Raw genomic sequence first — 18,665 nt, 5'->3', positions numbered from 1 at the left:
ACAGGATCCATTGCAGTATGCTATGGCACCTCACAATGCGCAACAAAGAAATCCTCCTTGCACTTTTTAATGCCATTTGGGCTTTGGGTCACTTTCCTGACACATGGCATGAGGCAGTTTTAATCCCTTTTTTAAAACCTGGGGAAGACCGCATGAGCCCAAGTAGCTATCGTAGTGTTGCCCTCACTAGTTGCATAGGGAAGACCTTGGAGCGTATGGTCAACCGCCGCCGTGTCTGGATGTTAGAATCCCGACAACTCCTTAGTCACTTTCAGTGTGTGTTCAGGAGGTTTCGTTCCACCTTCGATAACCTTGCACTCCTGGAGGCAGCTATACAACAAGCCTTCCTACGCTGTCATCACCTTCTAGGTGTATTTTTCAACATTGAGAAGGCCTACGATACCACTTGGAGGCGTCTCATCCTGGAGCAACTTCACGAATGGGGTTTTCGTGGTTGTCTTCCTCTTTTTATTCAGTCTTTCCTCTCGCCACGATATTTTAGATACCGAATTGGTGACGTCCTGTCTGATTGCTTTGAGCACGAGAACAGTGTCCCTCAGGGTAGTGTTTTAAGTGTGACTCTCTTTGCCATCACTATTAATAGCATTACATCCATAGTGAAAAGTCCTGTCCAGTGTTCTTTGTTTTTCTCTTCTTCAAGCCTTGCAACGACAACTCGTCAGTTGCAACTTATGATTAGACATTTGGGTGACTGGGTGCGCAAGAGTGGTTTTAAGTTTTCCACCGAGAAGTCTGTATGTGTTCTTTTTAATTGTTCTCGTTCGATTTTAACCTTTCCTGAGTTGCGGATGAGGGACACTATTCTTACTTTTAAAGACACGGTGAGGTTTCTGGGGCTCATTTTTGACTCAAACCTCACGTGGTTACCTCATCTTAAAGATCTGAAACGGCGGTCACTTAAGGCTTTAAGTATTTTGAAATGTCTTAGCCACAGTACATGGGGAGCTGACAGGACTTGTCTGCTCCAGTTTTACAGGGCGTTTGTGTGATCTCGGCTTGATTATGGGTGCACGGTGTATGGGTATGCGAAGTCTTCTTACTTAAAGATGTTGGACGTTGTGCACCATGAAGGGCTTCGGTTGGCCACTGGGGCATTACGAACTAGCCCTATACCAAGCCTCTGTGCAGAGGCTGGTGAACCGCCACTTCATATGCGGCGACGGCTACTTACAGTGCGCCAGGCATATAAAACTTTGTCCACACCATACACTCCTGCATACCGTGCTGTTGTTCAGCCTCCTATGGTACAGTTATTTCATAACCGGCAATGTGCGACGCAGCCCTATGGGATTCGCGCACAGGATTGCCTCACTGCGATGTCTATTGCTGGTCTTCGTGTTTTGCGTCACTGTTGGAGCAGATCTCCACCTTGGCTCCTCCGGAGATCCAAACTTATTTTAGATTTGACTAATTTTAAGAAAGATCGCACACCAGATTTTACATTCCGGTCTCTGTTTTTTAACATTTTAGATGTGCATCACAGTTTCAATGTCGTGTACACTGATGGCTCCAAACAGGAGAATTTCCTTGGCTGTTCTGTAGTGTTCCATGATCAAGTAACCCCGATTCGCGTCCCTGCTGAATATACCGTTTTCGCAGCGGAGCTTCACGCGATCCTGAAGGCACTGGAGCAAATGAATCGTGTTCGGGGCGATCGATTTCTTCTCTGCTCAGATTCTTTTAGTGCCTTACAATCACTGCAGAATCTGTACCCGACTGAGGAGATAGTCCAGCTGATACATAACCAACTGTACTTGCTCCAACGGCGGGATACAGAAGTATCCTTCTGCTGGGTGCCTGGTTAGGTCGGCATATAGGGCAATGAACAGACCGATCGGGCTGCCAAGGAGGCCTGCAGAGAGCAGGATGTGGTCCAGTGTCCTATTCCCTTGCAGTCAGTCATTGCTTCACTCCACAGGAAGTGCATAGAGTTGTGGGAGGACGAATGGCTGGTGGTGACGGCCAATAAACTGCAGTTGATAAAGTCAACGACTCGGCCGTGGCGTTCCTCCTGGCGGTTGCTCAGGCGGGAGGAAGTGGCCCTCACATGACTTCGGATCGGGTACTGTCCTCTCTCACATAGCTTTTTATTACGGTGGGAGGATCCTCCGTTTTGTGATGGTTGTGGTGTGCACATATCTGTCGGGCACATTTTAACAGACTGCATTTTATACCGTGATGCACGGGCAGAAGCACAAGTTGTTGGGGATCTGCCTTCTGTTTTAGCTAATGATGAGACGTGTGTGTCTAGTGTTTTTAAGTTTTGTGATTTGTCTGGACTCTGGCCTAAAATTTTAGGTTGGAGGTGTTGGTGTATTGCAGAGCGGCTGACTCCTCCCCTTTTTTCCTCACGGTCAGCCAGCCACTTCCATCTGCTACATTGTTTTAGCTTCCTCTATCATTTTCTTCCTGTGGTGTCCATGTTTTACTGCTAACGCTCTGCTTCATCCCATGCTTTGGTGTGGGTGAGCACATGTTTTTCAACGACTGTTACCCATGTTTTCTGTTCCGTTTTATATTCCTGTTCTGGGAATTTACTTGACACCCGTCTCACTAAGTTACTGAACGGGTGCTGAAGACCTTGCTGTCGTGTGCCCAAAACCCCTCTACTACTACTACTACTACTACTGTTCACCATTGTGGGGTGTATCTGGCTGTTGGTGCCTTTCACACTAGACCTTCCTCACAGAAGCAGGGATCACCCTCCACAAATACAAGGAAGCCAACTCCTGGTTTCTCACACAATCACTATTAGCCAATCTTCTGACTATCCTGTGTAATCTGTCCTCTTTCCAAAGGGATGTCTTCCTCCTGACAACTGCCTACAGGTTGGACTGCTGGCTGACATACGTCTCACTTCCCTCTGTCAGGATCTCCTCTCCACTCACTGGAATGCACTCCATGTATTTCCTCCCTCTTGCATGGTACCTAGACCATAGATTAGGACCAACCTATTCCAGGGTTTTAAGGTCTCTGTCACCCCTATTGTTTTCCAGCATCTTGCACATGACATCCTTGCAGAGTTCCAGGGTTCACCATATTCTACACTTATGTTTCTAAAATAATTGGTATAGTAGGATATGCCTTCACATTGCCTATGGCTTAGAACACCATGTATTGCCAGGATCATGTAGTATGTTAACAGTAGAGCTCCTAGACATTCACAGAGCCCTCCACTTTGTTTCTCAGGTCTCCCTCCACAGTGATTTAATTTGTTCAGACTCAATGAGCAACCTGAAGGCTATTGACCAATGATACTCTCATCCCCCTTTGGTCTCTGCTATCCATTACCTTCTCTCTATCCTTGTCTGTACCGCCTGCTCAATCATGTGAGCATCCCAGGGAATGAACTGGCTGATCATTTGGTTAGAGACACAGATACTTATCCCCCATTCCCTTTCATGATTCCAGCTAGGATATGTGGATCTACATCAAATGTCTCTTTGCCCAAAATTGAAATGACATCTGGTGTGCTACTGCTCATTGTAATAAAGTCTGCACAATCAACGAGTCTACTGCAGTTTGGTTTTCTTCCTTCTGCTCCTCTCAGAAGGAGTCCACTGTTTTATCCCATCTATGTATTGCTCATACCAGGCTCACCCATTGTTTCCTCCTGCATAACGTACCACCCCCACAATGTGGTTGTGCAGCCATAATGAAGGTGTCCCACTTCTTTTTGCCCTTCATGCTAAGTATAGTCTTCCCAATTCCCTAATTTTAATATTAGCATATGATTCATGGATGGTTGAACTGGTCCTCAGTTTCCTCTTTGAAAGCGATTTTTATTTCCAGATATAAGGTTTTGCTTTACTCTTGGAGCAGGGGCAGGGTGGTTGTATTTAGGACCTCTCTGCATGGCTTCTCAGTGTGGGACCCCACGACCACTCCCTCATGGAAAGACCATCATTTTTTTCCAGTTTATAGATTTGGTCTCACCTTTTATGCCTTTCGCTGTGTGTGTTTTAACTTCATTATTTTATAATCTGACTCTCCTGACTGGATCCATCCGTTTTTAGCAGACCCTCTTCTTCTCTGAGTGACTTTGAAATTGCGGGACTGATGCCCTCACCATTTGGTCCCATAAACCCTCTCAATTAATCAATCAATCCTCAGCAGGCCAGAGGCCATGGGTGATGAATTTCAGGAACTGCGACTGTCTCACCACAAGTACATTGTACAGTCCAGTGCTTTACAGACATTTGATTTCTTCTAGTACATTTTGGCACTTCAAGAATAGTTTACATATTAGAAAGTATGGATGATAAGAAGAAGAAAATTGTGTCAGTCACTGGCAGTTTGTATGCTATGGACTCCTATATTTCTCAAAAGAAAAATCAAATTATACCTGTAAAATAATAGGTATAACAAAGGGGTAATAACAGACAGTAATGAACATAGTGGGACCAACATTTTATTGGTGGTCACCTACAGTGTTGGTTTACACAGCTCTTCCCCACCTATATACTTCTTTCAAGAGGCCTACTTTTCTTCTGATCTTGGTGAAGGTATTTTAAATCTGTCCTTCAACTCCAAGGAGATGCATATTTTTTGTCATCAAATGTGTTTCATTTTATTGAAACAAAATAACTTAAGTGGTCTTAATGAAACACATATGCCATTTGGCTTGTTTTCTCCTTCTAAAAACAGTTCATTACAAAAGATGTTGATGTTAGTACTTAAGATTTTTGCTCACATCAGGAAATGCCATCCTCATTTGCAGTATTCTCAATATTTTGTCAGGGAAAAATGCTAAAACTTATCTGGAAATCAGAGAAATGTCAGGGAATTTCACTTGGAGGAACTTGTGGCAAGCCTGGTCAGTGTAAAGTGAGGTGACATCAATAGTGATGAGCAGGGCACCGTGTGGTAAAGCAACAGGAACTGTGGAGAATTGGTGGAGGAGATGGTTGGTATCTTTTATATAGGAGCTTAGGTTGCGGCTAATAGGCTCAAGGTGCTGGTGTATGAGAGCAGATATTCAGTGGGGGCCCAGTAACTAGCCACAATGGGGCGTCCTGTGTGGTTGGGTTTATGGACTTTAGAAATCATGTACAAGGTTGGAGTGTGGGGAATGGTAAGTGTGAAGAGAGAGATGGACTCCAGGGAGATGTTCTGCAGTGAGATAATGATTTGAGGAGAGACTCGAGATCCTGCAGCATTTCTCAAATTGGGTCACTGTGGCAGGGTTTGTAGGTGGATGAACCAGACAGCCCTTATAGTTCAAAACAACAGTGGTGGATTCTTTGTCAGCAGGAAGGATTATAATGTCAGGATCAGTATTTAGGTGGTGAAGTGCAGTTCTTTCTGCAGTTGTAAGGTTGGTTTACATGCTGAGGGATTTGGGGAATGATTGTGAGGCAATGTTTGAGGTAAGAAATTCTGGAAAGTTAACAGGGAGTGATTTGATGGCAGTGGTGGTGGATCATGGTTGGTGGGAGGAGTAAACTGAGTCAGATATGTTTCAGCATTGGCCTTTCGTTGAATGTGATTGGTAGGGTTGGTAGCAAAAAAATGTTTCCACTGTAGGGACTGGGAGAAGGAGAGGAGGTCTTTAACAAATCCTGCATGATTTAATTTGAGGATGAGGCAAAAGGTCAGGCCTTTGGAAAGGACTGATACGCTTTTGGAGGACATTGTGTTTCAGGTCTGTTTATCTTCTGGATTCTGTGTGGTGGTGGTGTTTGCAACATGACACGAGAAACACGGGAAAGAATTGAAAGAAGAACTGACACTCAGTATACTAATGCATTAGAAGATAGTAACAAAGGAAAACAGCACTGGGTTAGGATTGAAGGAAAGCTGTCAGGCAAAATCGAACAATGGAAAATCTAGTACGGAAAGTAACAATATAATGAAAAGGATAGTTGCTACTAACCATACAGCAGAGATGAAGAGTTGCAGGAAGGTACAACAAAAAGACTGTAACACAATTGGCTTTTGGCCAACAAGGCCTTTGTTAAAATTAGACAAAACGCACACACACACACACACACACACACACACACACACACACACACACACACACACACACACATGACCAAGTCTCTGGCAGCTGGAGCCAGACTGTGTGCAGTGGGGTATTGTGGGAGAGGCAATCATGTGGCAGTAAGGAGGAGGCTGCTTGGGAGAGGGATGGATAACAGGGTAGGAGTAGATGCCAGTAAAGTGCTCCTGGGAGCATGCAGGCATGAGGTGGAGACTGTTGTACCTGGGTACAGTTGGGGGGGTTAGATAGAGGGTGGCGATTACTGGAAGCTCATGACTCATATCCCTTTAATAGACCTAGATGAAAGACCTGTCCCACATATTCTTCCACCACCACCTACTCCAGTCCCACCACAAACATCACCTATTGCTGTGAAACCAGTCATGTGATTTACCAGCTAAGCTGCAACAACTGTACTGCATTCTACATGGGCGTGACAGCCAACAAGCTGTCTGTCTACATGAATGGCCACTGACAAACAGTGGGCAAGAAACAACTGGACCATTCTGTTGCAGAACATGCCACACGACACAATATCCTTCATTTCAGTGACTTCTTCACAGCCTGTGCTATCTGGAGCCCTCCCACCAACACCAGCTTTTCTGAATCTGCTTTTTTGTTGCTGTTTACAATCTTTGCACTCTGAAACTGCTATCATTGATGGCAAGCAAGCTGAATATGCCATCTCAGTGTCTCCCAGTATGTCATCCTCTGGTCCAGTCTTGCTGGTGTAAGTGCTGGGCATGCACTTCTGTGGCCACTGTTGCTGTGTCGAGAAGTCCCATGTTACAGCTGGCCAGTAGCATAATCAGCCTGGCAAAGAATGACTGATGTTGTGAACATGACAGGCTGCATCTCAACCCTAGTTGTACAGGGCAAAGGAGTCCTCCATTGGCAGCTCAGCAAAGAAAGGGGAAGAGCAGACCCTTGTATTATAGTTCTGTAAAGGCAGCAGAGAGTATATTGCCTAGCACCAAGTACTTCTGTTGGTAGGTGGTGAACTGCAGTTCAGAGCCCTGTTGTGATACTGATGGTAGTATCATCAACACAACATTCACCAACACAGACTGGACATCACATTACTCCCCAGCTGTTTGATGATGATGGGCTGTCTTTGGGATGGTTTAAATAGAGCTGCCCAGTCTTCACAGCTGCAGAAAGTATCTTGTTTATGGGTTATGTCAAAATATCTCAAGTAGGTCTGGTGTCATCATTTGAAAGGAGGACGATGCTAAAATAGACCATCCACAAGAATTACAGAATCACATGTCCCCTTCCTTGGTGGTTGGCAAAAACTAGGGCATGGTTATCACTCTGGACTGTGACAGAGATTATGCCATTATGTCTCCTCCCTTCTTAGTTTAATTTGGTCCTTTGGATTATTATTTATGAACCAATCTGCAGAAGAGACAATAATGTATCTGTTACTGGGTCTAAATTTCACATTCTACTGCACAAATTCAGAGTAAACAATTCTTGTGTCACTTTTACAATTAGCATGTCTTTCTTTTCTTTTTATATAACCGAAAATTTAAGTTCCTAGCTTTCGGAATAAATGTTCCTTCATCAGGGAGGAGAGAGGGGAAAGAAAGGGAAGAAGGGAAAGTGGAGTTAGTTACTCACAACCCTGGTTATGAAGCAACAGGGAAAGGAAAACAGGGAAGGTAGCAAGGATGGAGGCATGGTTGTCAGAGGGAAGCTTCCCTGATGAAGGAACATTTATTCCGAAAGCTAGGAACTTAAATTTTCGGTTGTTTTTTGTGTTTCTATCGGCTGTACTGAGCTGAGGTAAGTACTGGCCAGCCCCTCTATCTCTTTGTTAGTAATTGTTTCACATCTTTATATGAGATTTTCCATTAATTAGTTTTCTTTTTATATGAATTTTACTTCACTCATTGATATTGAGTCACGTCTTCCCTTGTGCTGTCAGGACTACTATGGGCCTTTAGGTAAAAGGAAGGTAAGGGTAGGGTTTGAGCAACTCTCTGTCTGAGGTGGCAGTACACAATACTGGTAGCTGATGTTGAGGTGTATATAGTTACAAGTTGGTGGTGGAGTCCTATATGACACCTTTTCATGCAGATATGCACCCATTTTGTGCAGCTAACATCTGATCTAGGCGCTGGTAAGCAGGGCCACATCTAAAGAGTTATACAAGTAGGTTAAGTTTTCAGTGGATAGTACCTCAAAGGTGATTTGTCTGGAAATATCACACCGTGCACCATTGACCAATAATCCTTGATATTTCAGTTCTATATTTTGTGCATTCCTATAATGTCTTTGCTCATAACAAGTAAAAATGATGGCCACTGTGTTTGCCGTGGAATATAAACACTGCAGTCGTATCCTTTAGAAAATTTCCATTTTCTCTGTAAGTACCTTCTAAGGACATTCTGTTACTGTTTCCTGGGAGTGGAACAAGGTGAAATCATACAACTTGGGGATAATGTGTATACATTGTGCAGGGCAGATGTTGACTAACGCACTTCAACAGCAATGTAACGTCCATGTGGAGAGCAGGACAAGGGACTGTCTGTGCAGAGTCACTAGTAGTATTTCACGTACTTTCAGATGCACACAGTTTGGCACAGATTCCCAGAATACTGTGTAAATATGGAGGGTATAACACTCAAGTCTGCAGTCTCCGCAAATTAATGGCATTTGAATATCAATTTTCACCCATGCATTATCTTGTGTACATGTGGCAGTGCTCAGTGATCACACAGTAGTACAATGATGAGGATTCTTCTCCCACTGTTGTCATTAGCTCTACTTGTACAAACATATTTCTTGAATCTTATGTAACCCTTGCCGGAATTGATCTTGAGGCAGGGTACAGGTCCTAACCCACCAAGAACAGTGTCTAAGATGGCTCCCATTAGTTCAGTGTTTTCTATCAAGTAAATGTTGCTATCAAGTAAATGTTTGGAGTAGGTTTGCAATCATTAATTGGGTGTCTACATTATACAGACAATCCATAAATATCCCAAAGCCATGGTTAGTGATGTCTGCCAATGCCTGACTGTGGGACATTGACATCAAAGCCAGGGAGCAGAACCGTCTAGTATTGCTTACTAATGTTCTTTTCGAGAGTGATCAGCTGCATAGTATGTAGGATTGTTGTTCCCTTGTTGATGTTTGGATCCACTTGTACTTGCTGTGATGCCTTGTTGATCTTTTCTAAGTCCACTAAATCAGCTGCACTGAAAATGGTTTTCAAGTTTGTACCCCCTGCATCTAACTGACCTTTTTTAAAAAAAGAAAAAAGCTGATGTTTGCACTGTTTGTCATTGAACCTTATCTACTTTCCCATTGAAAGTTGCAATTTGCCATAAGTGTCTTCTAACTCAAATTTAGTACTCCATTGCCCAACAATCCAGCCTCAGGGTCTCCTGATGATCGGACATTATTATATTCAGTTGGTAGGTGAACAATATGCCATTTGTTAAAGGACATACCATGCCATGGACCTTGCCGTTGGTGGGGAGGCTTGCGTGCCTCAGCGATACAGATGGCCGTACCGTAGGTGCAACCACAACGGAGGGGCCAGACAAACATGTGGTTCCTGAAGAGGGGCAGCAGCCTTTTCAGTAGTTGCAGGGGCAACAGTCTGGATGATTGACTGATTTGGCCTTGCAACAATAACCCAAACGGCCTTGCTGTGCTGGTACTGCGAACAGCTGAAAGCAAGGGAAACTACAGCCGTAATTATTCCCGAGGACATGCAGCTTTACTGTATGATTAAATGATGATGGCGTCCTCTTGGGTAAAATATTCTGGAGGTAAAATAGTCCCCCATTCGGATCTCCGGGTGGGGACTACTCAGGAGGGCGTCGTTATCAGGAGAAAGAAAACTGGCGTTCTACGGATCGGAGCGTGGAATGTCAGATCCCTTAATCGGGCAGGTAGGTTAGAAAATTTAAAAAGGGAAATGGATAGAGTAAAGCTAGATATAGTGGGAATTAGTGAAGTTCTGTGGCAGGAGGAACAAGACTTTTGGTCAGGTGAATACAGGGTTATAAATACAAAATCAAATAGGGGTAATGCAGGAGTCGGTTTAATAATGAATTAAAAAAAAAATAGGAGTGCGGGTAAGCTACTACAAACAGCATAGTGAACGAATTATTGTGGCCAAGATAGACACAAAGCCCATGCCTACTACAGTAGTACAAGTTTATATTCCAACTAGCTTTGCAGATTATGAAGAAATTGATGAAATGTATGATGAGATAAAAGAAATTATTCAGGTAGTGAAGGGAGACGAAAATTTAGCAGTCATGGGTGACTGGAATTTGTCAGTAGGAAAAGGGAGAGAAGGAAACATAGTAGGTGATTATGGATTGGGGCTAAGAAATGAAAGAGGAAGCCGTCTGGTAGAGTTTTGCACAGAGCATAACTTAATCATAGCTAAAACTTGGTTCAAGAATCATAAAAGAAGGTTGTATACATGGAAGAATCCTGGAGATACTAAAAGGTATCAGATAGATTATATAATGGTAAGACAGAGATTTAGGAATCAGGTTTTAAATTGTAGGACATTTCCAGGGGTAGATGTTGACTCTGACCACAATCTATTGGTTATGACCTGTAGGTTAAAACTGAAGAAACTGCAAAAGGTGGGAATTTAAGGACATGGGATCTGGATAAGTTGAAAGAACCAGAGGTTTTACAGAGTTTCAAGGAGAGCATAAGGGAACAATTGACAGGAATAGGGGAAAGAAACACAGTAGAAGAAGAATGGGTAGCTCTGAGGGATGAAGTAGTGAAGGCAGCAGAGGATAAAGTAGGTAAAAAGACGAGGGCTCCTAGAAATCCTTGGGTAACAGAAGAAATATTGAATTTAATCGATGAAAGGAGAAAATATAAAAATGCAGTAAATAAATCAGCCAAAAATGAATACAAACATCTCAAAAATGAGATCGACAGGAAGTGCAAAATGGCTAAGTAGGGATGGCTAGAGGACAAATGTAAGGATGTAGAAGCTTATCTCACTAGGGGTAAGATAGAGACTGCCTACAGGAAAATTAAAGAGACCTTTGGAGAGAAGAGAACCACGTGTATGAATATCAAGAGCTCAGATGGCAACCCAGTTCTAAGCAAAGAAGGGAAGGCAGAAAGGTGGAAGGAGTATATAGAGGGTTTATACAAGGGCGATGTACTTGAGGACAATATTATGGAAATGGAAGAGGATGTAGATGAGGACGAAATGGGAGATAAGATACTGCGTGAAGAGTTTGACAGAGCACTGAAAGACCTGAGTCGAAACAAGGCCCCCGGAGTAGACAACATTCCATTAGAACTACTGACGGCCTTGGGAGAGCCAGTCATGACAAAACTCTACCACCTGGTGAGCAAGATGTATGAGACAGGCGAAATACCCTTAGACTTCAAGGAGAATATAATAGTTCCAATCCCAATGAAAGCAGGTGCTGACAGATATGAAAATTACCGAACTATCAGTATAATAAGTCACAGCTGCAAAATACTAATGCGAATTCTTTACAAACGAATGGAAAAACTGGTAGATGCGGAACTCGGGGAGGATCAGTTTGGATTCCCTAGAAATGTTGGAACACGTGAGGCAATACTGACCTTACGACTTATCATAGAAGAAAGATTAAGGAAAGGCAAACCTACGTTTCTAGCATTTGTAGACTTAGAGAAAGCTTTTGACAATGTTGAGTGGAATACTCTCTTTCAAATTCTGAAGGTGGCAGGGGTAAAATACAGGGAGCAAAAGGCTATTTACAATTTGTACAGAAACCAGATGGCTGTTATTAGAGTCGAGGGGCATGAAAGGGAAGCAGTGGTTGGGAAAGGAGTGATTCAGGGTTGTAGCCTCTCCCCGATGTTATTCAATGTGTATATTGAGCAAGCAGTAAAGGAAACAAAAGAAAAATTTGGAGTAGGTATTAAAATTCATGGAGAAGAAGTAAAAACTTTGAGCTTCGCCGATGACATTGTAATTCTCTCAGAGACGGCAAAGGACTTAGAAGAGCAGTTGAATGGAATGGACAGTGTCTTGAAAGGAGGATATAAGATGAACATCATCAAAAGCAAAATGAGGATAATGGAATGTAGTCAAATTAAACCGGCTGATGCTGAGGGAATTAGACTAGGAAATGAGACACTTAAAGTAGTAAAGGAGTTTTGCTATTTAGGAAGTAAAATAACTGATGATGGTCGAAGTAGAGAGGATATAAAATGTAGACTGGCAATGGCAAGGAAAGCGTTTCTGAAGAAGAGAAATTTGTTAACATCGAATATAGATTTATGTATCAGGAAGTCGTTTCTGAAAGTATTTGTTTGGAGTGTAGCCATGTATGGAAGCGAAACATGGACGATAACTAGTTTGGACAAGAAGACAATAGAAGCTTTCGAAATGTGGTGCTACAGAAGAATGCTGAAGATAAGATGGATAGATCACTTAACTAATGGGGAGGTATTGAATAGAATTGGGGAGAAGAGAAGTTTGTGGCACAACTTGACTAGAAGAAGGGATTGGTTAGTAGGACATGTTTTGAGGCATCAAGGGATCACAAATTTAGCATTGGAGGGCAGCGTGGGGGGGGGGGTAAAAATCACAGAGGGAGACCAAGAGATGAATACACTAAGCAGATACAGAAGGATGTAGGTTGCAGAAGGTACTGGGAGATGAAGAGGCTTGCACAGGATAGAGTAGCATGGAGAGCTGCATCAAACCAGTCTCAGGACTGAAGACAACAACAACAACAACAACCATGCGGACTCCTGCTATCCTGCAACAGCCCAGCACACTTATTGTGATAAGGCTTCCCATGTTATGTTTCTCTTTCATCCTGCACTTCGTGCGTGGCATTGAAATTGCTCTCTCCTGTCCTTATGCACAGCTTTACTGTGCCCTAAACAGAGAGGAAATCCTGTTTTTAGTTTATTATTCTTTTCGTGGTGTAAGTGCATAGTGATGTATCAGAATAAATGTACAAGTGTCTGCTTCTCTTCCCTAGTTTGATACTTCAGTTCCTTTTTTCCAGGCAGTCTTCTTTCCCCCTCTGAAGGTGCTACCAGAAATGGAGGCAGCGCCTCTGGATTTCCTTTGAAAGGGCAGATACAACTTGTGTGAACTATTGTGGCAGCTTTTGTGTTCATCTTCTTAAGCTGGCTCCAAATATTTCTTAAACTTTTACAAAACATTTTTGCCATTGGCATGCCATTTTCTGAAGGAGTCTTTCATAGCTCAGAAGTGGATAGCGTCTCCCGACCAAAAACACATTTATAGGGGGATAGCATTTTACTGTCATCAATATTTTAATTATATGATGTGACTACATATGAAACTAAGGAGTCCCATCATTGTGGTGACTGTCAACATAGTAACTTAACATGTTCCGTACCATATGATGGACTCTCTCAAAATATCCATTTTCCTGCAAGTGTAATGAACGGGTTTTAAGTTTCTTACTGCATACTAATCAGTGCAACTGCTTTATTAAATTGGACTTCAAATTAGTTCTTTGTTCCGTTATCACTGTCTCATGTCTTCCAAACTTCAGTATACATTGGTTAACCATCACTTTAGCTACAGTTTATGTCCATTAGTTAGGCATGGCTATCATGGACCCGTAATGCCAAAAATGATCAATTACCATTTTCGCAAAACTGTTGCCTGCTGGTGTTTCGACAAATGGCCCAAGCATGTCCATGCCAATCATCTGACTCTAGTAATCTCCAGTCTTTTGTTGACTGAGTTCCACACTTTGAGCACATAATGATCAACATCTTGTTGACATGTCATCCACCAGTAATTTTGCATAGCCCTGTGTTTATAGGTCAGTGACCATTGTATCCTGCTAGAAATGAATCATGAGCGTGCCTCAACACTTCATAATGTAATTTTGCTGGTGTCACTACGCACAACCCACATCTTGTATTCTTGTATAGCATTCCGTCTCCTGTGCTGAACTGTGGTTGCTTAGCAAACTGCAGACAGTCTTGGCCAGTATTTTGTGCTTCTCTTTTGGTCAGTATTTTGTGCTTCTCAACATTCTTCTGTGTCTGCCACAGCACATTCTGTGATGCATATTTTGCGACTGAGACCGTCACAGTTCTGTGTGATTTTCCTGGTCAATGTACTACTGTACTTCAAAATTCAATTATCTCAGTCATAACATCCATCTAGTGAGACAACTAGTTGGGTATTTAAGTCATAGTAACCAATTCAATGCCACATTACCAGCAATTACTTTGAAGCATCAGTCATACAAACAACAGTGGAAATAGGTTACTCTGTGTATTCTTCCCCAGTGATCAAAAATTTTTTCTCTGCTCTACTAAGTTCTGTGTGCTACTTTATGTTTTTATCCATTCTCCTCCTGGCTTAAAATGTGCCCCAAAGGCAACACTGATAGCATCATACAACAGTACAAATTGTTTTTGATAACTTGGAAAAGCAAGACCCAGACTAAAGACCTACATCATCTTTTAATTTTACAAATACTGTTTCACAAACCAGAGACTATTGAAACTTTGCTCATTTTTTAAAAATAATTTGGAGAGAGATCTTATGATTTCAGCAAATTTTGAAACAAATTTTTGATAAAAATTGGCTAGACATAAATATCACAGAAATTTTTTACAGCGTTAAGAAGTCATCACCTGCACCAGCGATATGACCCAAGTAATGGACTTCTTGCAAAACAAAGTGGCATTTTTCCAGTCAGTCTTCTTATAAATGCATTGTATGGATAGGGACCGATGACCGTTGCTGTCTGGTCCCTTAAACCCACAAACCAACCAACCATAATATGGTCCTGGATACCCTTTGTGAACACAGTGATATCATATAAATAGGCCATGCATTGTACTGGTTTTAACCCTCACAATGCACCTTCTAATAGGTGTTGGAATGTTCCTGGCACATTTTTCACTCCAAAAAGCATACAGTGATATTCACAATGACCAGGTAGAGTTGAGATTGCTGTTTTCAGATGATTCTCATGTGTTGCCTCTAGTAGATAGTAAGCATCGGACACCCAAGGACCCGGAAGCTGGTGCGGTAACGTGTCCCGGTCATGATTTTGTCCGTTAGCAACTGCAGCACCTTTGTAAAATGTCTAACTGGAGCTCCTGCTGTTGCATAAGCTGCTTCTGTTGCTCCAACAGACATACAGACCAACTTTGCCTCCATAGCAACAATGACCACCGTTTACCTTGTCACCAAAATGTTGTAACTGCAACCATATCGGTCGCAGGGTAGCAATGATGGAAAGCGTGGCGAGACCCGCGGAGGCGCCGGCGAACAATGACACAACTGAAGAGGATGGACACAACTAACAAAGGACAGAACGAATACAACAAGACCGAACAGCAGAGTCACAAGGAAACAAATACGTCCACTCGTACGTGAACCAGGAAGTAAGCAGTCTAGCGAAAACGAGGTGTAAACCGACGTAAGCTAGATTAGACTGACTGGCTGGGCAAGAGGCCGGCACTGAAGTATGCTATCGGGGGCCCTGCTGTTGGTTGCAGCGGGCCAGGAGGCATGCGCCGCCACAGTTTATGGCACGATGGTGCAGAGACCTCTATGGATCTTCGACGTCCATGACATCTGGTGCGGATTCAAATTCCGTGGCGTGCTGTACCAGAAATACCACTGGATTACCAGTTCCAAACATTACAGATGCTGAGAAGGCTGAATATTTCTGAAGTATTATTTTAATAAGGCACAGTTGCAAAACATTGACACAAATTATTTACAGAAGAACGGAAAAACTGTTACAAGATAAGATCAGGGTAGATTGGTTTGGGTTCTGGAGAATTGTTGTAATATGTTATTTAATCTGTAGATTTAGCAAGCAGTAAAGGAAAATGAGAAGAAATGCGAAATGAGGACAATAAACAGTTCAAACAAAATGAAAATAGATGCTTTCAAAATGTAATGCTATAAAGAATACTAAACATTAGACTGATAGACTGAATAAGTAATGAGGAGGTGTCGATCTGCATTGAGAAAAAGAGAAATTTACAGCACAACCTAACTAAAAGGAGGTAATTGGTAATAGGACATAGCCTGATGCTTCAAGGAATCATCAGCTTGGAAATGGAGAAAGGTGTGCTAGCAAAAACTACAAAAGGAAATCAAGGCTTGAATACAATAAGAATTAGAATAGCTGTAGGTTGATAAGAGCTGCATCAAATCAATTTTTGTACATAAGCCCACAATGTAAATGAAAAACTATGGTGGAATTAAGTATAGAAATATTTCCATGTTAAGTCAAACAGCAATTTTTCAAGTAAGCAAACTTCATTGTCCACTAACAGCATAAATACACAGTGAACTTGTACATTATTCTCAGTGAGCCACTACAAATTATATTCGGTCCACGTTGCCTATCCTTATCATTCAGAATATGACTCTCTCTCTCTCTCTCTCTCTCTCTCTCTCTCTCTCTCTACTTATATATCCATCTGTTTGATACTTGACAGATATGGAGAATTATTAGTTGTAGTGGGGTATAACAAGAACTGATCACAGGATGCATGTAATGAATTCTTCAATCTATTATAAATTTAACCTATACTAATTTTCCAGGCAAGCAGATGGATAAGACAAATGGAAAGTGAAAATCAAATAAAAATCGTGAAACTAACAGACTCAGGATTTATGCGGTCACTTGAAGGTGCTGTTCGAGTTGGTATGCCTGTATTACTTGAAGAATTAGGGGAAACATTGGATCCCACTCTTGGACCAATACTTTTACGCCAGACATTTGTCCAGGTATGAAAATGAATTAACTTTATTTTACATTTCTTAGAAACATAAGAAGCTTCATAAACATCGACAGAATTTGTGATTGTTGCACTGTACAAAAATTTTAAGTTATTATTCTTTGACCTACCTACTGTGTTATCAATTTCTGCATTTTTTCTTGTCTCATTCCAGCAGACTGTACATGAAAGAGACAAGTGTTTTAATGTGGGCATTTGACAAATTTGTGAAACCCACTCATAAGGATTCAAAGTTATGGAAGGCACCCACATATTTATCTTGTCTTTACATAGGAGTAATGACTGAATAATGAAAGATGTCACTATTTTATGATTTTTTTTTATTTTGTTGACTCAGTTTTCATATAAGGATATTGTCACAAGTGGCCATAATATTATGAGTATCCTCGATTTTTTATTACATTATGTACAGGAATGCAGTGAGAAACTCACCATAAGCTTTTAAAGACTCAAATATGTTTCATGCTAGTAGAGTAATCCCTCTAGAAATATCCTTGTTAGGTTGCAGTTGATCTCAAACAAGACCATTGTCTTTTTAGGGAATACTCTTACAGTTAAGCATTTCAGATAAGTTCCCAATGTAAATATAACTAATGTGTCTTTTATCATTTTCACAGCAAAGAAATCTGAGGAAGCAATGACAATTTACGTTAACAAAATTTTTAACTCTTGTGATGTAACATTCAGTCAGTTATTTGGATGTAACACTTTGTCTTGCTACTGACCATTCTCAGACATCTGCATGGACAATCTAGGAATTATAGCTAAAGAAAATATACTTACCACAGTGATTAATTGAAGAGACAGAAAATATCCAACAAAGAACATCATGTTTAGTTACAGGATTATTTAGTTGGTCAACAAACTTTACTAACAGGCTCTACTAGAGAGATGTTACACATTATGGAGTGGTCTACTGTTGAAATTTCAAATGTTTATGTTCCAATAATAGTTGAACAACATGTTACATCTGGCCACATGCATCTTGTGAGCAAAATCTGGGATATTGGAACACACATGCAGGCCCATTGACACTTGTTTTTCTCACACACCACCTACGAATGAATCTGAGAATGGAGAGAAAAGATAGTGGCACCAGAAGTACTCTCCACCACACACTGTACAAAGTGACTTGAAGAGTATAGATGTAGATGAAGCTGTTCAACTGTTGAGACAGCTTTTGAGGAGGCAAAAATACACATTTCACGTAAGACATCAATTACTACAGCTGTTATAAAAAGTAAAGGGACACTTACGGAGTTTTAAAAGGCACCAATACACTGTATTTAAACTTAAATAAATACAGAACAAGTAAATATAGTAACAGAAAGTCTTTGGTGCAATACAAATAATAAAAGGACTAAATTAAGAACTCACCGTATAACTGGATTCTTGAGTGTCTATACACATATGAAGAAGACTTAATAAGATTTGTTACTGGGCTTTCGACTCATGTCCTTCTAGCTATAAAATTCACCTATGCACTCAAGTATATACACTACACACATACATTGCTTCAGCCAACTACAATTATCAGCACTGTAGCTCAGCTGAGGTGTGCAGTTATATTTTGTGGAGAGTGTGAGGTAGAAATCAGTCAGGGCATAGGAGAAAAGTTGTTGGAGGGTAGGTTATCTGGCAGCTGAGAGGAACAAGAAGCAAGTGAATGGGACAGGTACTTGTAATCTGCAGTCTCCACAGTCTCCAAACCTCTTACCCTAACCCTTCTTCCCTCACACACTTCTACACAACCACTCACACCAATTGAGTTAACACGATAATGTAACTGAGCAGGTATATGTGTTTGTGTGTATCGAGTAATTAGCTATGAATCTTCCAGAAGCCTTTATAAGGATCTTTGAACTATTGAGCTCATTTTCAAATACATTAA

General features: G+C 41.5%; 1 protein-coding gene across 1 annotated transcript in view; it reads left to right on the top strand.

Moving 5' to 3' along the window:
- LOC126365881 (dynein axonemal heavy chain 6) overlaps positions 1-18,665 on the top strand; it is a 1,020,408-nt gene that overhangs the window by 753,714 nt on the left and 248,029 nt on the right. Inside the window, exon 52 of the mRNA XM_050008578.1 lies at positions 16,578-16,763. Coding sequence (XP_049864535.1) covers positions 16,578-16,763 — 186 coding nt within the window. The remainder of the gene's footprint in view (positions 1-16,577; positions 16,764-18,665) is intronic.

Source organism: Schistocerca gregaria, chromosome 4 (assembly GCF_023897955.1).
Source record: "Schistocerca gregaria isolate iqSchGreg1 chromosome 4, iqSchGreg1.2, whole genome shotgun sequence".
NCBI classification, from domain to species: domain Eukaryota; kingdom Metazoa; phylum Arthropoda; class Insecta; order Orthoptera; family Acrididae; genus Schistocerca; species Schistocerca gregaria.
This window is presented reverse-complemented; position numbering and strand designations above follow the sequence as displayed.